The sequence below is a fragment of the Haliotis rufescens genome, unplaced genomic scaffold (assembly GCF_023055435.1).
Source record: "Haliotis rufescens isolate VD_foot unplaced genomic scaffold, xgHalRufe1.0.p SCAF_1, whole genome shotgun sequence".
NCBI classification, from domain to species: domain Eukaryota; kingdom Metazoa; phylum Mollusca; class Gastropoda; order Lepetellida; family Haliotidae; genus Haliotis; species Haliotis rufescens.
Window position 1 is genome coordinate 26,920,686 of NW_025963779.1, and position 21,346 is coordinate 26,942,031.

Consider the following 21,346-nt stretch of genomic DNA (forward strand, 5'->3'; position numbering starts at 1 on the left):
GGTGACCCGAACTGATCTGTTCGGGCTTTGTAGCGTGTGTTGCTTGGGTATGGGCCTGCCTTTGTCGACACTCAATAAATCAGTTTCCATGACAACGTTTTGTTGTCTAAGGGCGGCCATACCACGGACGTTAGATTATGAAGTAGTCATTTATTGTGTTTGTTTAACGGATAACCATCCGTTCTGCGATCGCCAGAAGCGTTTGTGCCCAACATGCTTTCTGCTCAGACAGCTGATAGTTTACCGGTGCATTGATCGACTTGCTTGGTTGACAAAAATGTACCGATTCAGTTACTGCTTACATTTAAAATGCATGTAAATTACCACTTTTGACCAATAAATTTTCTATTTCCTCATCAACTACATATCAATAGTGCCATCGTTGATATATTACTGTTTTTAAAACCTCGCTCATTTTAATTTATCATCCAGTGAAAATATCTCTGAAACGATTTTGACATGTTAAGTACACAAGAATAATTACTCACAGCACAATATTTCATTCAGAGACATAACATTACCGTGATATTAAAATGAACACAAAATCTGAACAAGCTCCACACTCTACAACATTCAACCCTCACCCAATCCCACTCTATCCTCACCCCACCCCCATCTACCCTCATCCCACTCTATCCTCACCCCACCAACTCTACCCTCACCCCACCCCACTCTACCCTCACCCAACCCCACTCTACCCTCACCCCACCCCACCTTACCCTCACAACATCCCACTCTAACCTCAACCCAATCTATCCTCACCCCATCCCACTCTATCCTCACCCCACCCCACTCTATCCTCACCCCACCCCACTCTATCCTCACCCCACCCCACTCTACCCTCACCCCATCCCACTCTACCCTCGTCCCGTCCCACTCTATCCTCACCCCGCTCTACCATCACCCCACACTACCCTAACTCCATCCCACTCTACGGGGCGGTCGGGTAGCCTAGTGGTTAAAGCGTTCGCTCGTCACGCCGAAGACCGGGGTTCGATTCCCGACATGGGTACAATGTATGAAGCCCATTTCTTGTGTCCCCCGCCGTGATATTGCTGGAATATTGCTAAAAGCGGCGTAAAACCATACTCACTCACTAACTCACCATCCCACTCTACCCTCATCCCGTCCCGCTCTACCCTCACCCCATGTCACCCCACTCTACCCTCACCCCACCCAACCCCACTCTACCCTCACCCCATCCCGCTCTACCCTCACCCCATGTCACCCCACTCTACCCTCACCCCACCCAACCCCACTCTACCCTCACCCCATCCCGCTCTACCCTCACCCCATGTCACCCCACTCTACCCTCACCCCACCCCACTCTACCCTCACCCCATCCCACTCTACCCTCACCCCCATCCAACTCTACCCTCACCCCATCCCACTCTATCACTTGCCCCATCCCACTCTACCCTGACCTCATGTCACCCCACTCTACCCTCACCCAACTCTACCCTAACTCCATCCCACTCTACCCTAACTCCATCCCACTCTACCCTCACCTCATGTCACCCCACTCTCCCCACACCACACCCCACTCTACCCTCAATCCATCCCACCCTACCCTCACAGCATCCCACTCTACCCTCACCCCACTCTACCCTCACCTAAACCCCACTCTACTCTCTACCCATCCCTCTCTGTCACTAGCCCCACCCCACTCTACCCTCACCCCATGTCACCCCACTCTACCCTCACCCCACTCTTCCCTAACTCCATCCCACTCTACCCTCACCCCACCCCACTCTACCCTCAACCCACCCCACTCTACCCTCACCCCATTCCACTCTATACCCTCGGAGTCGGAAGAGGGTGCGACCGCCTCGTGGTAGAGCGGAAGGTCTGAAGTTCGCGTCATACCAAATAAAACGTTAAACGATGGTCTTGTTTTTACCCTGTCTGCCGCACGCACACACACACACATACATGCACGTCGCCATTTAAGTTCAATGATCTTGGACGCGACGTTAAACCCCATTTGATACATGTATGTGGGTGGAAGCCATGACTAGATGACCGCACAGACCGATGAAGTCCAGATCTGATGATCCCGCATTTTTTTTTTTAATCTTTACCCTAAAAACTGTATTAAGTTAAGAAAAACTGACACATTAACAAATACAGCCGCCCCCGAACACAATTACCCCCGCGGCAGTTCGTTATGCCCGGTCTCATGAACACCCCTACCGGGCACACTCCCATCTCATTAAAATCAGATCTTTTACTCTTTTACTCTTTTACTGCGAATAGATCTTCAGCAACCCATGCTTGCCGTAAAAGGCGACTATGCTTGTCGTAGGAGGCGGCTAACTGGATCGGGTGGTCAGGCTCGCTGACTTGGTTGATGCATGCCATCGTATCCCAATAGCGTGGATCGATGCTCATGATAACAATCACAGGATTGTCTGGTCCAGACTTGAATATTTACAGACCGCCGTCATATAGCTGGAATACTGCTGAGTGCGGCGTTAAACAAAAAACAAACAAACCCCATGCATAGTCCAATCAAAATCGCTCAATGAAATCGATATCCGGTTCGTAAACTGTCATGCAGATTTCGGTCGATTGCAGGATTTGCAAAGCATGTGCACTTCTAACTGGGTGTCAACAGATATTTTCCAGATCTTTTGTTTTAATCAGGTTGCTTGCGTGATATGATGCACTTCGCGATGTAAGATCCGTTTTATCACAATATAGATCTTGATTATCGAGTTTGAAGTGATACGAGAGGTGGAATCTGATTGGCCCATAGGAGAGGCATAGAAGGGACATAACTCTAAATAGACACTGGTGGCGCTACGATCGAGCCCAGGAATTCCAGCGTAGTTCGGCAAGGGTGGAAACGGGACTTTTAAAGTCAGTTAACTCTCTTGCCCTGGGAAGATGATTACACCTGTACTTGTGCCAATGGCTCCCGATCGCAAAGCGCATGACCTGTCATCACTGCTCACATTAACATCATGCCTGACCTTCTCCTGTCGTCACTGCTCACATTAACATCATGCCTGACCTTCTTCTGTCTTCACTGCTCACATTAACATCATGCCTGACCTTCTTCTGTCTTCACTGCTCACATTAACGTCATGCTTGACCTTCTCCTGTCATCACTGCTCACATTAACATCATGCCTGACCTTCTCCTGTCGTCACTGCTCACATTAACATCATGCCTGACCTTCTTCTGTCTTCACTGCTCACATTAACGTCATGCTTGACCTTCTCCTGTCATCACTGCTCAAACTAACGTCATGTTGGCCTTCTCCTGTCATCACTGCTCACATTAACATCGTGCTTTACCTTCTTCTGTCTTCACTGCTCACATTAACGTCATGCTTGACCTTCTCCTGTCATCACTGCTCAAACTAACGTCATGTTGGCCTTCTCCTGTCATCACTGCTCAAACTAACGTCATGCTTGACCTTCTCCTGTCATCACTGCTCAAACTAACGTCATGCTTGACCTTCTCCTGTCATCACTGCTCCCATTAACATCGTGCTTTACCTTCTTCTGTCATCACTGCTCACACTAAGGTCATGCCTGACCTTCTCCTGTCATCACTGCTCACATTACCGTCATGATTGATTTCTCCTGTCATCACCGCTCACATCAACTTCATGATTGACAGTGCTGCGTCGTCACTGCTCACATCATTGTCATGAGTGACACTGCACTGCAATCACTGCTTACACTTACGTCATGCTTGACTCTCCTGCCATCACTGCTCATACTACCATCATGCTTGACCTTCTCCTGTCATCACCGTTCACATCAACTTCATGATTGACAGTGCCGTGTCTTCACTGCTCACATCATTGTCACAAGTGACCTTCTCCTGTCATCACTGCTTACAGGAATGTGATGATTGATGCTGTCCTGGCCCCTCTGCTCACATCAACGTCATGAGTGACCTTCTCCTGTCATCACTGATTACAGGAATGTCATGATTGATGCTGTCCTGGCCCCTCTGCTCACATCAACGTCATGAGTGACCTTCTCCTGTCATCACTGATTACAGGAATGTCATGATTGATGCTGTCCTGGCCCCTCTGCTCTCATCAGCGTCATGAGTGACCTTCTCCTGTCATCACTGATTACAGGAATGTCATGATTGATGCTGTCCTGGCCCCTCTGCTCACATCAATGTCATGAGTGACCTTCTCCTGTCATCACTGATTACAGGAATGTCATGATTGATGCTGTCCTGGCCCCTCTGCTCACATCAATGTCATGAGTGACCTTCTCCTGTCATCACTGCTTACAGGAATGTCATGATTGATGCTGTCCAGCCCTTTTAGCTCACATCAACGTCATGAGTGACCTTCTCCTGTCATCACTACTTACAGGAATGTCATGATTGATGCTGTCAAGCCCTTTCTGCTCACATCAACATCATGAGTGACCTTCTTCTGTCATCACTGCTCGCATTAACGTCATGATTGATGCTGTCCAGCCCTTTCTGCTCACATCAACGTCATGAGTGACCTTCTCCTGTCATCACTGCTTACAGGAATGTCATGATTGATGCTGTCCTGGCCCCTCTGCTCACATCAATGTCATGAGTGACCTTCTCCTGTCATCACCGTTCACATCAACTTCATGATTGACAGTGACGTGTCTTCACTGCTCACATCATTGTCATGAATGCATGACACTGCACTGTCATCACTGCTTACAGGAATGTCATGATTGATGCTGTCCATCCCTTTCTGCTCACATCAACGTCATGAGTGACACTGTTCTGACTATTTTACTGATGTTTAGCCAATATTTCTGCTAAACAAGCTAACCAAACTCACTTGGATTCAAGCTTAGTAGTTGTTCTACAGCTTATCTTTACTTTATGCTTTCTTCATTCCACTTCCAAATTGGTCTGAATAAAATACTGTAGTTTGAACAGCTATCACAAAAGTATGGACACTGTTATTTACACTTCCACACAAATTATATTCTTTGGGGGAAAAACAACAAAGAAAGATATTGTTTCACATTTTTATACAATGTAAAAACAAATGTGATGGAGTTTGTTAACTACATGAAAATAGACTACACACATTGGTGATTCACATGGGTAGCCATGCACATCCTCAAAATAGAACCCAATAGAGACAATTGCAAATATGACTAAAATTTAAATATATATTGGTTTTCAGGCAAAAAGCCTCCTGACAAAACATGCCCAAACATTTTGCACAAAACTTCTTTTAAATATTGACAACCTTGATGTACATTGTTTTACATACAAAGTTGACGTGGATTTTCAAGCAGAACATATTTCCACAAGGCATTGCAAGAAACCCGAGTGTATGGGTCTACTTTATTTTACAGTATTAAGTTAAGACCTATTTAGTTTCTTGATTTAAGGACACATCTATCCTGCTATGTCAAATTTTGCAATTGCCCCAAAATAAGTTATGGTTGACTAAAAATGTTCTAAATGTTTGTAATTTTGTTTTTAAAAAATCAGGAAATAAAACTTAGGGAATTAGCCTCATATTTTAGCATATTGGCTTGGGCAGCCTGTTAAACAAGAACAAACATGGTCTGGCCTCAAATACTCTCAACATTTCAATGCGAGTTATATTATATTCATCCCATTTTTTAAATACATTTGAATTACTACTCTTCAAATAAAAAAATAAAAAATAACAACTTAGATAGTGGAGTCCTACATAGGAGTTATTACATCAACTACATAGCTACTGAAGTCGACACATAAATAATGTATATACAGGACAGTTTGTATAATACACAGAAAATGGGAATACATGTACATATTAGAGATGAAATATTATGTTGCTGTTATAATGACAAGACTAACACCATCAATAACATGATAAGCCTACTCAGTGATATATCGCAAATGTTCAGATGTCATCTACCTGAGGCATGCGTGTCCACAAGCCTATATCAAAGCCTAGTTTCTACCCTTGTCGCACCAAGGCCACTTTTCTTGGCTTGACCCTTGCGCCCCTCCTGTAGATCACATGTTGTGCCCCTTGTAATGAAAATGCGATCTCCAATCAGATCGCTGTTCTTATCTTGTATAGCTTCACAAAGATGGTGACTACCGTAGGCGACGACCTAGTCTTTCAGATATGGAAAACATTAGAGATTTCATCCCTGACACAAAAACATAGGCAATCGTCAGGGGGTTTAAAAGATGAAAAAGACATCCTCATATCAACAAAGACAGGCTGTGGTAAATCATTTTCATACAAAGGTGTACCAGTCATGGATGTTGTTTTTGTGAAACGTTTTCTGATTGGACTATCAACATGTGCGATAGTCCAATCATATTTAGCACAGGTCATGGGCTTGATGTGGCAGGGGTGGAAACAAGACTTTGATAAAAAGGGTACTGGACGCTCTTGCCCCAGGAAGATGACCCATGTAGGACCAGACCTTAATTTCTGATTATTTTGTGAAAGACTCTGGTCAGTAGAAAGGGAAAGAAATAATAAGAGACATTTGATGTATATATTTTTTGTTCTTCATAAAGTTATCTATTACGTGAGCAGTGCTAGTTTGTTGGTTTTGTCGCTCACCTTACTGTATGCACAACCAATTCATGGTGGAAAAGAATGTTTGCATTCAATGAAAAAAATACTTTTTATCTTCCACATTTCACTAATTAAGAAAGGGCCAGGTCAATCGAAGAAAAATTCTTGTTTGTGAATTTCATGAATGGATTGATAATTTATAGCAGAGTATTGTAACTCCTCAACATCTGTACATGTAATCAAGGAGACAGCAGCTTCCTACTAACACCACAGACTAAACGCAAGGCATGAGAGGAGCACACCATTCACACATATGGGTAAGAACTCATAGTCAAGCACAAGCGATCTCATTTACATCATTCTACCAACATACACCCTCACCCCCTTATTGCAAAAAATGGTTGGTTCTTGATATAAACCTACGTCCTTATTTGAGGGTCATGGTTATCAGTTCGGGTGAAATGGAGTTTTAATATTGTGTTTATTATTATTTTGCTTAGATAGTGATGTGCATGCACTTGTGGCTGCCTGTACTAGTACGCAACAGTACCGGTTTTATAGTGCTAGCCCACTGATCATGAAATACCATGATGCACTCTAACATGGATACCCACACAGACACATACTGTCTTCACAGGCCTTATTGTCGAGCGCCAGGCATGACAACAAATTCCATCTTTTAACATCTTGGTATGTCTCAGTTATTATGATATGCCAAAATGTAAAAAAAACATTCCTGATATTGATACAAGAAAACAATTAGAAAAGTATATGTTTGTCAACATCCGCTAGATAGTTCATCTAAACTTAGAGTCACTCTTGAAGCATGTTTTTCTTACCTTCTTTTCTTTCAATATTTCAGACAATATTTCAGACTTTTGTTTTGCAGTAAATTTCTAACCTAACATTTGCACTGCGACATGTAAATGTATTGAGGGGTATGTGAAATGATCTTAGGCCTATTCCTGTCATCACTAGAATGGCAACTTCATACAATTATTCTCCCAGTACAATTCCTGCATGGGCCTAATGGTCACTTTACACAGCTTTATCACAACATATCAGGTTAATATGGCAGAAAACACAACAGGATGCAGATCATAAAGGTTATCCTTGGTAAAACCCCTGAGCAACTAAGGGAGGCAACTCTGTTCGGTATGGAAGAGGGACCACTGACAACACTTAAACCCATAACAAGCACTCTGATGGCGAACACCGGACACTTGCAAATTACTTTCAATACCGCTGTGTATTGCTGGTCTAAAATCATGATTGTCATAGCACACAGACTGCTTTTTTAGCACAGAGTGGAATCTATCTTGGTTGTACCAATGGTCTAAGACAGATCTACAGGATTTTGTTCAGGGTATGTCCTACTTAAAGGGAGACAACTCTATCATTGTCTCCATAATGGTTAAAAAAATTCCGGAATCAGAATCATGATAATGATGTCAAGACTAACATCCATTATGAAACGTATGACATACATTAAAATAGTCATAAAGTCTTTGATCAGCATCTAAAATCAGTCATCTTTAAAATAATGTTTACATTCACATGTAACATGCTTCAACTAAATATTGTACATCGGGAAAATGTACCTTGAATAAAACACTGTAGAGTGGTGCAGGCATACTTCATCAATGACAGGTGACAGGATATTGCTACAGGATAAACACAACTAAGTCAAGATTTTATTTTGGGGGTTTACAGATCATAATAGTGAATATTTGGCTAGTAGGTTGGAAAAAAAGTAAGAAAAAAATGCATTGTACAGTAATATTTTAACCATCTCAAAGTTTAATTTTGATATAAAAGTGATCAAATATAAAGACGATTAATTGTCAAAAAAAAAATCTGTTTTGGTCACATAAAAATCATGCGGGTTATTTTTCTCGTCAATGTTATCTTTGCGGTCAGGAGCATAAAAGACACCCTGTCATTCGGATCTTTTTTATTTATTTTTTTTAATTTTTAAGGTTAGTAACTCCAAAAACCAAGCGAAATATGAAAGGCAGAAAGAGCAACAGACAGTCATGATGCAATCTGTTTCAAGTAACAATGGAAGTGATGGATATCTTGTACTTAAATCTAGCAATATTCAAGGAAGATTTCTATTGACACATGCAGCAATAATACAAAATACATATTTCACGTACGACTTCTTCAAAGTGTCCATATATTTGAGTAAGTGTTAATGTACTGCAAAGATCCCTGCATTATATTGTGGGAATGGGTTGAAATGATTGTTTGTTGTTGAAACAGAGGAATCATCAGAAAGGGGCATACACCCTGAATACATGGAACTCTCCAAACCGGAAGCATGCCAGTAAACAAATAGAGCAGGCTTTCCTATCTCTTACTGACTGTCATGGGGCTCAATTCTAGGAGTTTTGTATCGTCAAAGAATGTCATAATCTTGCCTTGTAAATGTTGGGACAACTGCTGATTTTGAAGCACACATTTTCTACCAATATCAGAAAGTCACTCTTTGATCTACACTCATAGGCTAAGCATTATTTCCAGCAGGACTTCTCCATGACCAAACACACTGGTACCTCTAGATCTATGTACACATCAACACCAGACAGGAAGCACTTTATAAATGATGTAAGCAACATAAAATCTAGCTTCAGCTCAGTATGCTAAACTTGTTCTTTTTACAGAATGTGATGGATAAAAATAATGAAATCAACACCACCATCTGTCATCTTCCCGAGGCAAGAGAGTTAATTGACTTTAAAAGTCCAGTTTCCACCCTTGCCGAACTAGGCTGGAATTACGGGCCTTGATCGTAGCGTCACCAGTGGCTACTACCAGCTATGTCCCTTCTAAGCCTCTCCTATGGACCAATCAGATTCCACCTCTCGTATCACCTGCGTTTGCTTCAAACAAAATGCTGGCGCCCAGTCAGGACGATCTGATCGATAATCAAGATCTATATTGTGATAAAACGGGTCTTACATCATGAAATGCTTCAAATCACGCGAGCACCTTGATTAAAAACATAAAAAGATTTGGAAAATATCTGCTGACAACGAGTTGGTGGTGCACATGCTTTGCAAATCCTGCAATCGACTGAAATCTGCACGACGGTTTACGAACCGGATTTCGATTTCAGGGTGCGATTTTGATTGGACTATGCATAGACTCGTTAGTCCAGGCAAAATGTAACTCCATAATACCAGCCTAGTTCGGCAAGGGTGGAAACTGGACTTTTATAGTCAGTTAACTCTCTTGCCTCGGGAAGATGCCATCTGTCACTGTTTACATGTGCGCACTATGCAAAACAGCATTACACCTTCAGCTGCATACATTTCAGGACGTTTTACTTCATTTCGAGTCCTGCCAACTAGAACAATTTGATTACTAACACAGGAAAACATGGAAGTCCAAGAGACAGACATTGTCTGCACATTTTAAGTAATTTGCTCAGGGCAGTAACCATGGTGACACCGCCAAGTATATATCAACCTAATACTGAAATGAAGATTTTGAAAGAATCATTTACTTAAATCAATTACTATCAGACAAGAATAAACAACTTATAAAGAAGTATATTTGAAATAATATTATACACTGACCTTGAAATCATTAAAATAAAAACAACACATTATCCTCTTTATCTGGGTCATCGGAAATTAACACCTGTTACCATGGTAACAATAGCCGTAAGACCTGAGCCAAAAATATTCACGATGAAGGTATCCATAAAAGTAGCAGAAACTATCGTATTTTGAAAATCCCACACACAGCACGGCACGTGTTATTGTACAGGTTATTATTTTTATTGCTTGGTTTGCTGACTGCCAACATCACAAATAAAAAAATGCGGAAAAACAATTCAGCGTATGATTGTGTTTTCAGTATAAAAACTTTAAAAGTTCCGTCACATTTCACAAAAATGACACATTATTAAAATATCGAAAATTTAGAAAAGCATTTCTCAACATGTCCCTTCTTTTTAACACGCACAATAACAGGACTAATCTAAAAAAATTGGTATTTGATCTCAACCATAAACTGAGGGCTTTGAGAAGAAAAATCTATAAATCATCAAATAAGAGAAAATCCAATGACTAGTAGGCGTGGCCAAATAGTCATTTTAGCCGACTAAGTATGAGTCCTGGGTGACAATCTGTGGTATGAAGCCCCACATGGTCTGGTGGATGTCTTGATGAAGTGGAGTGGTCTCCCTTGTCTCTGTGCGCACACACATACCCACACACACATACACACCCCTCTCTGTACTGGGGGAATGCTCGGGAAATGCAGCTTAATATCAGTGAGAAATTGGTGTAACAGAAGTTCAGTAGTCGTCATCACTGTCGTCATTTATTGCACTCTGACGCACTGCCAAGTTCATGACATCTCTGATTTCTTTCTTGGGTGATTCCTCCAGGTCAGTTTTCACGGCTCCTATCTGAGCAAGCATCCATTCGAGTTCTGAAACAAAACAACATTACGGTTCACTGATAGTGCTGATAGTCATGAAGTCTATCATTCCTCTTTCTTCTCAGGCAAAAAAGGGATTGAGCCACGATTATTATCTTAGAACTTAAAACTGAAACCATCTTCCTGTGGCAGGGGAGTTTCCACCCTTGCCAAACTACACTGGAATTTTGTAACTCGATCATAGCGCCACTAATGGCTATTACGAGTTATGTCCCTTTTATGTCCCCCCCTAGTGACCAATCAGACTTCACCTCTTCTATCTCTTGCACTTGCTTAAAATAAAATGGCAATACCCAGTCAAGTCAATTCCATCGATAATAAAAATCTTTATTGTTAGAAAAACGGGTTATACCTTGCAAAGTGCATCAATTCGGCACGGCGGTTGCCATATTGTTTATAAACAGGATGTCAATTTCATTACAGGATTTTGATTGGACTATGCATAGACTTGTTAGTCAAGCCAAAATATAACTCCATAATTCCAACCTAGTTCATCAAGGGTGGAAACTGGACTTTTAAACTCCCTTGCCTCAGGAAGATGAACTGAACCTTGCAAGGCTTGCTTCATTTTGCGAGCATGGCTCCAAATCGAATTTAGTTTCATCAAACTCAAACGGACAGGTCACCATAGTAACATAACTCCACATTGTAAACCCAGTAAGTCTCCAATTCCATATGTTAGTAATTGACATCTTTTTAACATGTTAAACACCTGAGTGAGTGAGTTTAAGACTGTCTTGAACTGTATTAAAGTAATATCACAGAGTGGCAGCTTGATGTGGAGGAATGTTCAAAGTGATGCGGGTCTTAGATCTTTATCACTTCAGTGAAACCCATAACAGAGTTATGGTACTGACAAACCTAGAAACATAACCAGGGCAAATCTGGGATTCAAACCTAGGTTTCTGGCATGCCTTAGGGACACAGCTTTGCACAGCTTAATAAATATCACAACTTGATCATTGTTTTTGCAAAATGATTATGGATTTCTTTTAAAAAAGACACAAGAATAGTCACAGTTGTCAATCTCACCATCCTGTTTTAGGTTCATCCCCCCGAATGCTATCGGCCCCACAAACTGCTTCTTGAGGTCGTCGTTACAATAGATGAAGACGGTTGGCAGGTTCTTGTCAGGGTAGTTAGGGATGCAGACTGAAGACACGCCTTTCACAAACTTGGTTGCTGGGAACTTTCTGGCTAGGTTTGATAAATGTTGATTCACCAGCTTACACAAAGGGATGCTGAAAATCAAAACAGGTATTGAACATTTGTATTAGTGAATTCCTTACAGCCACTATGCTCACTCCTTACGCTATCCTAACAAGTACTGGGCTTTGTTCCACAGAGCGATCTTAGGATCAGGTTGTGTAAGGTCACTACGCACAGATTACATGGGTAATCCCAGTTGTTGGGTGCATGATAATGGCTAAACTGGGATGTGTTCGGGTGAATTGTTTTTTAGAAGCTGGAAACTTTGTTCAAGCACGTTTCCACATAGGATCGAAGAAGAAATGCTAAGTGGGAGATAGGATAAGTGTAAAACTTACAGCTTACCCAGTGTTTGACAAGGGCTTGAATTGGTTTTGTGTGGCCAAATGTATGATTTATCTAACGTTTTCATTTTTATCGATAAGTGTTCTACATACACAAAAACAACAGATATATATGCCATATATTTTATCAAATGAAATCATAAGATGAAGCAAAGAGAACAGACTTAAAGATTAAAATGCATTTCATAACTAGATCTGTGACCTATTGGTGTTGCTGTGACTCTGGTGTTGCTGGTTATTACTAGTGAGGTGAAGGTGAAATTGGGTTTAACGTCGCGTCCAAGATTATTGCACTTATATAGCGACGTGCATGCACGTGTATGGTTATTACTAGTAGTGGGACAATACACTGATGCATTGGTGGATCGCGTGTTTTAACATCTTTCCGAGGCAAGAGAGTTGACTGACTATAAAAGTCCTGTTTCCACCCTTGCCGAACTAGGCTGGAATTACAGGGCTCGATCGCAGCGCCACCAGTGGCTATTACCAGTTATGTCCCTTCTAAGCCTCTCCTGTTGACCAATCAGATTCCATCTCTCATATCACTTGCATTTGCTTCAAACAAAATGGCGGTGTCCAGTCAGGACGATCTGATCGATAATCAAGATCTATATTGTAATAAAACGGGTCTTACGTCGCGAAATGCAGCAAATCACGTGAGCACCTTGATTAAAAACATGAAAAGATTTGGAAAATATCTGCTGACAACGAGTTGACGGTGCACATGCTTTGCAAATCCTGCAATCTACCGAAATCTGCACGACAGTTTACGAACCCGATTTCGATTTCAGTGCGCCATTTTGATTGGACTATGCATAGACTCGTTAGTCCAGCCAAAATGTAACTCCATAATACCAGCCTAGTTCGGCAAGGGTGGAAACTGGACTTTTAAAGTCAGTTAACTCCCTTGCCTCGGGAAGATGGTGTTTTACGTCTGATCATACAAGTATCGATCACAATGGCACACTAAATGAAAATGATCAATTCTTACCTCAAATGTATTCTTTAAAACATGTTACACCAAACACTAATTACTAGTGAAAATGAGTAGTAAAAACGTAAATATTTTCATCCACTGCGCTATACTTAACACTGCCAACTGTAAATCGTTAGTGTCAGGTATTTGGCCGTCCTGTCTTACGCACCACAGATAAGAGCACATGTATGCAAGTATCGCAATATGTATCTGACTCTGAGCAAGGTATCGTGATACGTATCGGATCGCGCTGTTTGTGTATCGTCTCAGCTCTAGTTATTACACTTGCACCACCCTCCACATGGGAAGAAATGTATCTTACCCATCTTGGTACACGTGCACCACCACCCACACACCCTCGCCCGCCTTGTTTACTTCCTTCACCCAGTCAGCTTTTGTGATCTCCAAGACGTCGCCATAGTTACTCTTCATCTGTGCTGCCTTCATTTCTGCTATTCTTTGTCTCCTGGAAGCAGAGAGAAACACCAAGTGAATCAAAGGCTTTGATGTTGTCCTCCAGAGTCAGTGCTGATGGTGTCTTTGAGCTGCCATTACTGCATGCTGGTTTCACGAAGACCTGTTCAGAGGCGGCTACTGGCCACAAGCATGGATATACAGATGATGCCAAGCTGGGTGCCCCTGGTAGGCGAATTGAGAAAACATTGTTATTTTGTTCAACATTTGGATTTTTTTTAAAGTTCTTTGTTTCGGTAGTATTTAACATTGTGTATAACATTGCCTTCAAGACAATAATGAACCATTAAGGGCTGGGTTTATAGTGCTAACCCACTGAGATACCATGCTGCATAATCAACTGAGACACATTATACTTATTCTGATCCGACCAGTCCTTTTATATCCCTTTAATACCAAGCACCAGGCAGGCCAACAACAAGTACCATCTGGGGGTTGAACCACTGACTGTCCTTCTTAAGGCAGTCGGGGGCACAGGTGGCCCAGTCTTCTAAGGCGCAGTGATTCGCTGTGCAGAGTTGCGTCCCTTGGACACGCCAGAAACCTATGATTGTGGGTTCGAATCCCGGTTCGCCCCGATTATGTTTCTAGATTTGTCAGCACCATACTCTCTGCTCGTGGGTTTCACCGAATTGGTTAACGTCTGAGACCTGCATCGCTTCGGGCTTTCCTCCCACATTAAACTGACACGCCGTGATGTAACTGGAATACTGTTAAAAGCGGCGTTAAACCCAACTCACTCACTCACTCTTAAGGCAGTCGCTCTATCCACAAGAGCATGGAGACGGTCAGAGTCATTCTTGTGAGTGAGTATGGTGTTACACTACTAATAGCAATTCCTGCAATACTACAGTTGGTGAGTTCAGAAATAGGCCTGAGTTATCCTAAGCTGCATACCGAAGTACAATCACAGCTATGTCAAATGTCAGACTTCAAATACAATAAGAAATATATGATACCTAAACCATGTACACTCAAACCCTTACACTCTGATCCCTGTTAATCCAGACATCATGTACATTGTAACCCTTATAATCTGGTCCCTGTTAATCTAGATACATGTACATTAAAACCCTTATACTCTGGACCCTGTTAATCTAGATACATGTACATTGAAACCCTTGTACTCTGGACCCTGTTGATCCAGAATCCATGCCATCCAGGTGATTAAGGAAGGTGATGTTGATCTTAATTAACCAACAACCATCGCAGTTAATGGACGTTCAGTTTCCGTGGTGTCCATATACTCTCAGCACTCACTTGTATTCTTCAAACATTCTCTCTTCTTCTTCATCGATGTCATCTTCATTTTCATCCAGCTCGTCCAGATTCATGTCTGCTAACGCCTTCCCTAAGATAACAAGGCACAATGAGGGCTACAGGAGGCAATGTTATAATTGAGGCTGAGGGACTGACTTGAGTATATCATGTTTATGAATGGGTTGTTGGCAAAAATGGAAATATGCATTGTATCGCAACACGTCTATGGGATGCATCTTCATGAGGCAAGGGAGTTAACATCTTCACGAGGCAAGGGAGTTAACTGACTGTAAAAGTCAAGTTTCCACCCTTGCTGAACTTGGCTGAAATTTCTGGGCTCAATCGTAGCGCCACCAGTGGTGATTACGAGTTATGTCCCTTCTATGTCCCTCCTATTGACAATCAGATTCCACTTCTTATATCACTTGCACTGCTTCAAACAAAATGGTGGCGCCCAGTCAATACGATCTGATCGATAATAAAAAATCTATCTTGTAAAAAAACGGGTGCATCAAATTACGTGGGCACTAGGGCTGAGACGAGTCCAAATTTACTACCCAGGTACCCACCCCGCTTTTACCCAACCCTAGTTGGGCACAAAATGTCCGATTGGGAATAGTTTGATCGTAGTCCTGGTAAAGTGTATTTGGATACACGCATAAAACGATCTGGTCATGCATACACTGAAGTTGACTGAAGTTTTATCTTTATTCAAACCTATAAAGGTCAGAAGGAATGGTGCTTAGTCAAAAAGAAATGCGAACATTAGTAACTTGCAGCGTAACCATAGAGTTCTAGATATTTTTTGTCATTAAACAATATATCATGTGACTAATCATGGGTCCGGGTAGTCCTGTTGGTACCCAGGTTCTACTCTGTACCCATCCGACCCAAGTACCCGAGTTACCCGTCCCAGCCCTAGTGAGCACCTTGATTAAAACATGAAAAGATTTTGAAAATATCTGTTAGAGCGAAGATGACCGTGCACTGTCTTTGCAAGTCCTGCAATCAACCAATATAATTTACGATGAGGGGATGCAACTCTGCAAAACATGTTGCAGTGCCTTCAATAACTTGGCCACTCGACCTTTGTTCAAAGGGTATGTAAAAAGAACACAAATTAAACAAAGTTGGAGGTAAGGTAAAAAGGGGATTAACATCACGTTCAAGATTATTGTACTGCTATATAGACATGCATGCATGTGTCTGTCTGCTTTTTCGAGACTGGTATAGCCACTCAGAGCCGATCAGTCCTTGTTTTATTCCCATAATGCCAACCTCCAGGCAGGGCAACATCAAGTACCATCTTTTGGTATGATGAGGCCAATAAAACAATGTTACAGGTAAACATGCTTTTTGAGCCGTACTGTACTGACCTTGGCTCTTATCATGGATGGTCTGCTCCACCATGTTGACAAGGTCATCCTCGGTGACTTCCTTCTCTTTGGGCGGGATGATGCCCTTAGCTCGAAGTACATCATTCCACTCAGTGTCGGCATTTGGGTCCTGCAACAACACCATCACATAACAACAGGTGCTCCACATGCTCAGCAATGAAAATGTTGGAGAGTCGATAAATAGTTTCATACACGTTCTAAGAACTTGAATATTCTGGAGAATTACATTTTCTTGTTATTTGACTTGAAAATACTCGCTACACAATGGTTCTACATATGAGTCACTATCTTCAAGTTACATTGCTTAAATTACTGAATGTTATTTCACTTGCTGTGATGATACTTGTAATTTAGACAATTTTGAAATAAGACAGTGCAGTGCATTTACATGGATTTACGTAGTATTCTAAACCAAAGCCCTTGTCAGGCAAATTTGGAAAAATAATTATGTTCGCAAAATTGGAATTTTATGAATTAACATGTGTTCTATTCTTAAATATAGAGGTATTTTAACATTGCAATTAATACAATAATGCCACTTCTTCTTATCAGTTATCAGTGAAATATAAGCCATATATTTGCTGTAACTATATTAACATGAATTGGGAATTTGTTAGGGGCGGTGGGGTAGCCTAGTGGTTAAAGTGTTCACTCGTCACAACAAAGACCTGGGTTTGATTCCCCGCATGGATACAATTTGTAAAGCCCATTTGTGGTGTTCCCCGCCATGAAATTGCTGGAATATTGCCCAAAGCGACATAAAACCATACTCACTCACTCACTCACTCACTGGGAATTTGTTTATACCAATTTGGGAATTTTTACAGACTACAGGTTTTAAGCCAAATTATAACCTCTGAGCAGATCTTGATAAACCCCTGATTTAGTTATCAATATGTATTAATATATTATATATCATATTGTTATGAATTATGTGGATCATTTCAGCCCTATCCTTTACCAGTATGATTAATCACCATGAATGGCATCAAACCCCCAAGGACAACTTATACCTGCGGTGAGTGAAACACCTGTTACCCACATGATATGGTCTTTTTAATCAGGAATAATACCACCATACATGATTACCGGTTTTTATGGGAAAATCAGAAAACATTTCTGTAGTTCATGGGCGGTCAGGTTGCCTAGTTGTTAAATCATTCGCTTGTCTCGCCGAAGGCCCGGGTTCGACTCCCGACATGGATACAATGTGTGAAGCCCATTTCTGGTGTCCCCTGCTGTGATATTGCTGGAATATTGCTAAAAGCGCCGTAAAACCATACTCGCTCGCTCACTTTCTATAGTACAATATGTTAAAGTATGGAAGTCTGCGTTACATTATCGCTAGACAGCTCTGTGGAGCAGGCCCTAGATATGGCTAAGCAGGCATCTAGTATTTCTTGAACGGCTAAGACATAAATTACTCCAAAAACAATTCTCAAAAAGTAAACATACACATACTCAAAACCTAAATATAACAACGTTTTTATCTGTAGTTTTATAAGTAAGTGTCTTATTTTCTTATGTACATATTTTAATAACATACAGGTTTTTTTTTCCATATTTTAGCGCTCAGCAACTGTGCAATATGAATATCCCTTGGGTTAGGTGAAATTGGGTTTAACGTCGCGTCAAAGATTATTGAACTTATATAGCGACGTGCATACACGTGTGTGTGTGTGTATGTGTGGCTGCTTGTACTAGTCCAGACTAATGCCGATTTAGAGTGCTAGCTCACTGAGATACCATGCCGCAGTTTAACATGAATACCCTACTCAGACACAGTATACTGACTCCGAGCTGACCAGTCCTTGTTTTAGCCCCTTTATGCCGAGCGCCAGACAGGGTAACAACAAGTACCATCTTTTAATGTCTTTTGGTATGATGCGGCCAGGGATCGAACCCCAGACCTTCCGCTCTCTGGGCGGACGCTCTACCACTAGACCACGGAATATCCCTTGGGATAATAAAGTCTTATCTTATAATATAATACATTATATACATATTTATTAACATTATTAATGACAATAGTATGTTAAGCATATGATAACAGATGGCTATATTGGCAATGCATAGCTTGTATAGTGTGCAACAGCTATACCATCATGATCATGCATGTGTTGCCAGATTCTGTTCTAATATCCCAGTTAATCAGGATATCCCAAATAACTATAATACTCAAGACCTTGTCATCACGGGGTCAGTGTACAATGGTATGTCTAAACAGTATTTGAATGAGACCAGGGTCCACTTGCACAAAGTGATCTTAGCGCTAAGACTATCGTAAGCCTATGTTAAAGTATTGGAGTTACGATCATCTTAGCGCTAAGATCACTTTTTGCAAGTAGGCCTAGGACATGTCTGTTTAAACAGTAGTCTGAATTAGACAGAAATCAGATTTTGAGCAAATAGTAACATCCTTTGATATCTCATATGAAAAGTCAAGATTGAAGATGTGTCTACAAGTACAATACTACCTAAACGCTTTGGGGAAATGCCAACTCTAATATAAACAAAATACATGTATCGGGTACAGTCGACATGTTTACATTGTACATGCCACTGCCAGCTTGTCTAATCTTATCATTTGAAGACCATAAACTGCTAACCAAGCAATGACATGCCTAGCAGAGTAACAGCAGATGTGGCTATGCTGTAATAAGGAAATACCATGGCATATTTACAGTCAAAACACCTGGAAACTTCACAGTCATCACCATGATCACTGATTGACCTGACATGTGTGATTTGAATATGTCTCAAACAGGACATTTCTTCCTATTCATTTCATGGAAGTGAGAGTTCATGTATCAAGCAGAAGTATGTTTGTGAGAAAAGTGAACCCTATTATTCAAACAATATTGATCTTGGCAGTTGTATTTACTTTAAATCCTTATAAAATGTAACTGCTTAGGAGTTTGATCGTTTTAGCTAGGCCTGCACCTGTAATATATATGTGGTATGCTACCTGTCGTGTATTCACAAATTTGTACTCGGGAGTATGCACGCTCGTGTGCCATGCCAAACACAACAGAACATGGAAGGAAGCCATCCTAGTTTACTCAGACAACTCATCGATACATGACGTCATCATATGACGTAACGAGATAATGTGTACTTTGGATATTGCGGGAAACTGTATCACACAAGATGTAAACAACTACAAGGAGACAACGGTATAAGGATCTATACCGAAACGTTCGCTTTTTACAGTATTAAAGAAGTTGTTATCCATAAAATTGTGTCTATCTTGTCAACTACAAGGAGAATACACTTCATTACCGTTGACTTGTGGTCATTCTTATTATCAATCTATATTGTGAACACAGTGCTTGTTTATGAGAACAGCTTACAAGATGTGCGAGTGGGATGTGTGAAAAGCCCATCAAATTCAGAGAGAGTCAATTACATAATAAATTGGTCCTTTCTCTCACAATTTTCAATCTTGGCTAAAGCAAGTCTAGATTAGACAACTGTTGTTGACGAATGAAGTAAATATTTTTGAGACCGTAGATTTGGTCCAAAACTGACAGAGGTTTGAATTAGTCTCGTCAGACAGATTCTACTTTGCAGGCTAGCTTGATGATCTTCTCCTGATGATAATAACTTTTGTCAGAGACCGTATATCGGTATATGTTCTCTGCTTTTGTGTAGACTTCTACAAGACATGGAAACATGACTGAGTGAGTATCGCTTTTTGCCGCTTTTAGCAATATGCGGCGGGGGACACAAGAAATGAGCTTCACACATTGTACCCAGGAGGAACTATGACAGCTATGTAGATATCTTGCACAAATAGTGAAATTTCTCTGTTTTGTCCGACTTTCAAAATAAATGTTCATACAATAAGCATCTTAATGTTGACAAAATTGGTACAATAATTGTCTAATCCCATATGCAAAAAGGGCATTTTCCTTTCTGATCATCCAGTGCAAGCATTGTCAAAGATAATGAGATTGGGTTTTAATATTTGGTCTTCCTCTTTTCAGTAGAATCTATATTTAGTCTACCAGCACAAATCCTCATTTTTATCGGTTGTCACGAATGGAGTTCCAAATGTCGATAACACCGTGCGCTAGTTATACAACCCAACGAACAGTTAGATCGTGGATCAGAACGGGAGTCACGATTTTCATGGAGAAAGAAACCACTTCTCCTTGCAGCAATCCAAGCCACAACACGCTCACTCGGCCTGTACCACAACAGCGCCTTCCCGTAACGGTACTGTGTAGTTATCGTTCGGGATTCAGTAGGAAACATCACTCTCTGCAACTTACCTGCATTTTGATGTCCAAGGATGAAACGATCTCAAAATGTAGACAGATTATTCTAAAGAAATATCACTCGCCACTCACATGTAAAGGGCGATTCCCGTTGTGAGCCTCGTTCTGAAGTTATCTCATTACGTCACACAAGGAATTCCCCTCTACCCGTCATTCCATATTTGGAAGTAGATTACGCACCTGGCAAAGTGTGACGAAGGGCTAAGTTTCGTTTATTACTCAATGTTATGTGTCAAGTTCAACATATTTAGTTTCCTGTATATGGTAGCATCTGTCTTTTGAACACGCGGAAATATGCCCCCGGCTGTGTCAGACTGATATATTGTGTAACTGCAGAGACTCTTTAATGCCCCCCGGATGCTGTATTGACATGTATGATTTTGTCTCTGTTTACTCTTTAATGAGTGACTTGGGTTTTACGCCGCTTTTAACAGTATTCCAGT

The 21,346-nt window shown here is 41.2% G+C and overlaps 1 protein-coding gene across 1 annotated transcript; it reads right to left on the bottom strand.

Moving 5' to 3' along the window:
* Positions 1 to 9,635: 9,635 nt before the first annotated feature.
* LOC125378560 (phosducin-like protein 3) lies at positions 9,636 to 21,013 on the bottom strand. The gene is made up of 6 exons (XM_048393993.1): positions 20,898 to 21,013; positions 16,600 to 16,729; positions 15,224 to 15,314; positions 13,812 to 13,955; positions 11,993 to 12,201; positions 9,636 to 10,951 (listed from the first exon to the last, which is right to left on the bottom strand). Exons 1-6 carry the CDS (start codon positions 20,901 to 20,903, stop codon positions 10,815 to 10,817), a joined length of 717 nt encoding a protein of 238 aa, XP_048249950.1. The 5' UTR covers positions 20,904 to 21,013; the 3' UTR covers positions 9,636 to 10,814.
* Positions 21,014 to 21,346: the final 333 nt, after the last annotated feature.